The sequence below is a fragment of the Mustela lutreola genome, chromosome 13 (genome assembly GCF_030435805.1).
Source record: "Mustela lutreola isolate mMusLut2 chromosome 13, mMusLut2.pri, whole genome shotgun sequence".
Classification (NCBI taxonomy): Eukaryota; Metazoa; Chordata; class Mammalia; order Carnivora; family Mustelidae; genus Mustela; species Mustela lutreola.
In genome coordinates this window covers 85494862-85500909 of record NC_081302.1, presented here as the reverse complement: position 1 = coordinate 85500909, position 6048 = coordinate 85494862, and the positions used below count along the sequence as shown (strand labels likewise).

General features: G+C 43.9%; 1 protein-coding gene across 3 annotated transcripts in view; it reads right to left on the bottom strand.

Moving 5' to 3' along the window:
• Nucleotides 1–257: 257 nt before the first annotated feature.
• CRYL1 (crystallin lambda 1) overlaps nt 258–6048 on the bottom strand; it is a 145413-nt gene continuing 139622 nt past the window's right edge. For all 3 annotated transcript variants that reach the window (XM_059144862.1, XM_059144863.1, XM_059144864.1), the window contains exons 7-8: nt 1221–1327; nt 258–828 (exon numbers count right to left, since the gene is read on the bottom strand). In XM_059144862.1, coding sequence (XP_059000845.1) covers nt 715–828; nt 1221–1327 — 221 coding nt within the window. In that variant the 3' untranslated portion in view covers nt 258–714. The remainder of the gene's footprint in view (nt 829–1220; nt 1328–6048) is intronic.

The following is a 6048-nucleotide window of genomic DNA, read 5'->3' as shown; positions in this document are numbered from 1 at the left end:
TAATTTCCTATAGACACATGAGTGCCCAAGAGTTGGGCAGTGGGAGGAGCTTCCCAAACACATCTGACCACGGAGCCCCAGGGCACTCACTGTGGAATCCACTTTAGGAAACACCAGCCTAAATTGGAGGATTTTTACTGAATGGCTGACAAAGGACCCAGAAGAAAGTTTTTTTTCCTCACTCAACATGATCTGAAATATATCAATTATCAAAATCAAACACTGTCTTTTTCAGAAAGACCAGAAGAAAAAGGATATCATTAGGCAATCAAAATTTTTTATTCAGAATAGGCATTAACAAAATGAAGGTCGGTGCCTCATAGATGTAGGCCACAGGGTGCTCAGAAGCAGATTAGAAAATAATTACAAAACTACTTTGCAGATTAAAATAAACTTGAAACCACAATCATTGGCTATAAAATGCAGCCATACAGAATCACACTAAAAATAAAAGGTAAAAATCTTCAGACGATTTGCTCCCTTGCTTTGCCCAGGTTGCAGGGAGTCAACAGCCCCTGGAACCCAGTGCAGCTGTGACACCCAAGGCCAGGGCATGACCAGAAGACCCCTCAGCCCCACCACTGTGGCCTGCAAAGGGGGGAGGTCGAGCTCTGGAACTGCAAAAAGACCACGTGGATCCCCACAGCTTCAGAGCAGCTGGAATAAGTGCTTGTAATTCCACCACCAAGGACTCCCAGTGAAGAAGGATGGTAGCTACTGGGGCTGCATCTGTCTTTTCAACTTGGCAAGTCTCAGAAGACACTCGTCCCTCCACTGCCTCCTGGCAGCTAAGTGCTCTGGATCATTGGGAACTTTCACACACATGGCCTGGGAAGAGGAAACGTAATGAAAAGAAAAGAAAAAGAAATGAAAGAAAAAAGAAAAAACAAAAAACAGAGCATGAAGAGGAACTCATTTACCAGGAGAGTAACTGTTCCCATTTATGTGAACTGTGGATTTACATTCAAAGACAAAAGCTTAGGAAACCCCCCAATTAACTAACTTTCCAAATCCCCAGAGGCCTACAGCTCCTCAAGACAATCAAGATGAGCTACCTCTTCACTAGCCACACTGCTCTAAGGTCTTCTTTGACCCTGATAGGACAGTGGACAGGCAAAATTAGGATGGAGGAATCACCAAAATCAAAGGCAAAGACTGGCTACAAACAGAACCTCACCCATGGCTCAGCCAGCACAGCTCTCTATAAGGAGTCTACATACCTGATTAACTTTTTCAACTGTGGCCCCAGAAAAGTCTGGAATGGGTCCAAAAGTCTTTAGGACATGTTGCATGCCTTCACTGTATCTGTCACAATAGCTTAACATACCTGAAATCACACGAAAACAAGAATCCACAATATCAGCAAGAACACTACATGACTCCAAATTAAGAAATCTGTTCAGAGGGTCTCACCCATTAGTGCATTCTTTCCCTCTTGCAGATGAAGGAAAGGTATAGGGATACCATCCACCTTGGTCAGCCAGCACTGGGGAATGAGCAACCTCACCAACATCACTACTCAAACTTTGCATCAGATCCTGAAATCCTAAAAACAATGGGACCCTGGGGCCTCCGTCAGTGCCTCTCATGGACTGTCCCGTGAGCCTGTGTTCCTGTACTCACGGACTGAATACCACAGGAAGTCCTATTTTCACCAAAAATACCTCCTTCAACAATGTGTCCACAAGGTGTGTCAATGGCTTGCATGCATTTTCTAACAACCAGAGATGTCAAAGTTCAGTCGAATCTATCTACCATTCACTCTTAACTCTGTAAGTTCTAGTTACCACTTTACTGGGTGTCTACCAGGCAGGAGGTTCCTCAACCCAGGCTGTACTTGGAGAGGCGGGCTCCAGGTGAGCGCCTCAGCTTTGACTAGTGGATGACACCATCCCCCCGTCACCCACGCCAGGGGACATCTGTCCCTGGCTACACTGCTCTGCAGACCTTCTGCAGCTGCAGGACCCTCGGGCGGCCAGTGTCTCGGATCCCGAGATAGGGCCCTAGGATTCTGATAGAGAAACACCTGAAAAGGCGGCTTGTCCTGGAGCAGGGAGGGAGGGAGGGAGAAGCCCGGTAGCTCAGAAGCAGCTGTGGGCTGTGAGAAGCCAAAGCTATTTTCTGTTAGAATCTGAGATGTGCGCTGAAGAAACACCATCAGGCTGCATCACCTCCCAACAGCAGGGCAGGCTTGCCCCGACCCGCTCTGCCCAGCAGACTGCAGAGCTCCTCTTGCACTTGTCCCCTACCCCCAGCCCCAGGAGGCAGCTAAGGCAGGCCTGCACTTGGCCATGAGTCAGCTCTGAAGCCAGGCCCAGGTACATGAAGGAGGTGTCTCCAAGTCCTGGGGCCCACTGGGGATGGGGGCTGAGCCACCTGCCGTTCTGCTTTTGGCCCATTTTCCACATTTTTCAAAGCCAAAAAGACTGGGCAATCAGTCAGTCAGTCAGGCTAAAAAGATAACAAGGGAACAAAGGAAGCCGTAGAATGTGCTGCGCTCCCAGAGCCTGACTCTCACCTCCCCCATGAGAACTGTGTTATGATTAACTTAAAATAAAAATGACCATCACTGGATATTCTTTTTAAAAAGGCAAAAACCAAACCAAAAACCAACCAAAAAAACCAACCAACCAAAAAAACAAAAAACCTAACAAACAAAAAACAGCTTCTTGCAAATGGCAAGATTTCATTTCTTTTGATGGCTAAAAATATATGTTTATAAAAAATAAAAAAATTATAAAAAAAAAAAAAAAAAAACAGCTTCTTTGGGGTTTAGTTTTGGTGAACCTACACTGATATGAAAGCCTAAATTCATTCGGTGTCAATTTTATTTGGCTCAAATAATTTTCTTTCCCTTTAAGTATGCTAAAATTATATTCAATTCGCTCTTAGAAGAGAAACCATTTTGAAGGGTAAACATTTCAAACATACCAATGTTTCTGACGTTAGCACCTACAATGAAGAGATGGACACTCTTTACAATAAGGAGTTTCAAAATAATAATAATAATAATGAGCTCCATTTCATTTAACATAAGCGTAACTTGGCAACTCAGAATTTGGGAAATCTCCCTACCTGTACCAGCCCTGGCCAGTTAGCCTGAACAGCTTAGCATCTCTGGAACCCAGAAAATAACCTGTACATTTATTTCCTTTTGGAAATTAAATGTTTATTTCAGTCTATCCAGTTGTTTATATAGTCAAGCAAAAGGTGATAACATCTAGACATAAATGCAGTTTATTCCTTTTGGAGGAGCAGAGATACAAAAATCGAGAACGTTGTCAAGTTATCACATGAGAAGAAACCAGGGAAGAATTGGTGTGGCTATGAATCCCACACTCACACTGAAAACAAGCTCCCTGGAGGCCTTCCTGGGAACCAACTGCACCTGCCCGCACATGCGCAGCAGGAAATCACAGCATTCAATTCTGTACTGCATGTTCCTTCTGGAGGGCTTCATGTGTTCTGAATGAGTGTTCACCTTTCACCATCCCTGGGAGGTCCATTTTAATCTCCCATGGACTTTTGAGAACTTTTTTCCCTACTGCCTTTTACAAAATTTTATCGTTTTTTTTTTTTAAAGATTTATTTTTTAAAGATTTTATTTATTTGAGAGAGAGAGAGAGAGAGTGAGAGAGAGCACGAGAGGGGAGAGATTAGAGGGAGAAGCAGACTCCCCAGGGAGCTGGGAGCCCAATGTGGGCCTCAATCCGGGGACTCCGGGATCATGACCTATGCTGAAGGCAGACGCTTAAACAACTGAGCCACCCAGGCACCCCCAAATTTTATCATTTTAAAGGGCATCTATTCCAGGGCACCTGGGTGGCTCAGTGGGCTAAGTCTGTCTTCTGTTCAGGTCATGATCTCAGGGTCCTGGGATCGAGCCCCACATCAGGCTCTCTGCTCAGCTGGGAGCCTGCTTCCCCCTCTCTCTGCCTGCCTCTCTGCCTACTTGTGATCTCTCTCTGTCAAATAAATAAATAAAAATATTTAATTTAAAAAAAAGAGCATCTATTCCTTCAAAATTGAATATGATATGGCAAAAATCCTAAAATACATTTCAAAACTTCTCCTATCTTGTTCAGGAAATATATAATTGTTCAGGAAAAATATAATTGTATATTTTCACTCTTACTAATACAAAGACACTTTCTATCACATGCACTCAGGTTCTTAGGATGAAGATTCTCCTTGTTTGTGGTGAAGCAAAGGAACCAACAGAGCAGGTGTGTCCAGACCCTCCCACTTCACTCGTAGGGAAGCCTGACACCCTTAGAAGGGCTCTCCCACTTGCCCAAGTTCATGGTGACTTAGAATCAAGATCTGCACTGTGCCATGCTATTTACAATGTTCCAGGACATTTACTGCTGTCACTGTTACTTGTAAAATTTCGTCTTCCATTAGAGAAGTAGTAAAAGGAGGGTTTTACTTCATCTCCAGCAAGAATTTTGGCTTCCTTATGCTTTGAAAGAATTGAGTGGCAATCATTCCACAATACCAATTTCACTGTAAATGTCAAGGAGAAGAAACCACTTCACTTTTTATCCGGCTAGCATGTCCTTCCTTTATATTACTATGAAATTTGATCTTCCCCTATAGTTTTTCTTCTACACTTCCTTGCTCTCTGTCCCCCTGTTCAACAATATACTTCCCAAAATTCTCTAAAGCTTAGCTTTTTAGATGACTCTGAACCAAATTTAAGAGATGTTTATATGAAATAAGAAAAAATGGAGAAAAGCATTGATTCTCAGGACACCTGGGTGGCTCAGTTGATTAAGTGTTTGCCTTCTCAAAAAATGAGATCAAGACCAGGTCATGATCCCAGAGTCCTGGGATCGAGTCCCATATCAGGTTCCTTGCTCAGTGGGGAGCCTACTTCTCCCTCTGCCTGCTGCTCCCCCGTGCTTGTGCTCTCTATCAAACTAACAAATAAAATCTTAAAAATAAAAAGAAGAATTGATTCTCATGAGATTAGACTTAGCTTATTTTGCTGCTTTCTAATTTGGAATTCTTTAGTTGTGAGCCCCCAAAGGCAAGACAGTGTGCTTTCTTGAACTTTCAGCACAGCCCACGGTGGGTGGATAGGCAGAGAGCCTTTCTCGGTTTGCGTTTACCGAGAAGGCACGCAGCCCCATTGTGACTGTGGAAGCACACTCTGGGTGTTCGGTTTCTTGGCATGCCCTAACTGCTGCCCACACCAGAGGAGTCTGGTTTTCTCACAGCGTATAAACCCACACCTACGTGAATTCACCTGTTTTTAAGAGACAGAGTTTCACAGAACTTATTAAGGAAGATCAAAAAGGCCCCAAAGCACAGAGCAACATTATCTAGTTCCCACCTGAGTGAGTGAGACCTCACCTGAGGTCAGGGAGGTGAGGCGGGTGGAGACAGAAACCTACCCGGGGCCCCTCAACTCCTGAAAGTGAGTTCAGCTCCAGGGCTAACAGCTCCACATAAGTGAGCCAAACCCACCACATAGGCATGTCAATTAGGAAGATTAAAGAAAAAATTTTAAAAATTTTTTTTAAAAAGAGAGGGAAAGAGGGAAAGCATCTACATACAGGAGAAAATTTTATGAGGCAGGATGGTAAACATCCGCTTGGACAGGAGATGATTTCCAGAGGATGCCGATTCTGAAACAGTCATTCCCAGGCAGAAGTAAACCCAGGAAGCACCCAGAATGCAGCCAGGAGTAATAGGGGCAGTTCTCTTTGCTGAACTAATGGTCTAAAAGCTTAGCAAAGAAACAAACCAAACTGTTAAACACTGGAGGTTTCACCATTCCATTGTAAAAATGTCTTACTGCATATTCATTCTGTATTTCTTTTGGGGAGAGTTAAAAGAAAAAATCTGTAAGAGTAGTGAATTAAAAAATGAGACCAAACTCTATAAGAACAGAACAAGGGACTTCATCTGTGTCAGCCATCTGTCCAAGCATTTCCACCTGGCTTCATTCTCACACCGCCCTTGTGAGGTGGGCACTGTTGCCACCCCCATTTTTGCGGTGGAGGAACTCGCTTGCACAAAGCTAGTTAGCTTGGAAGGCAG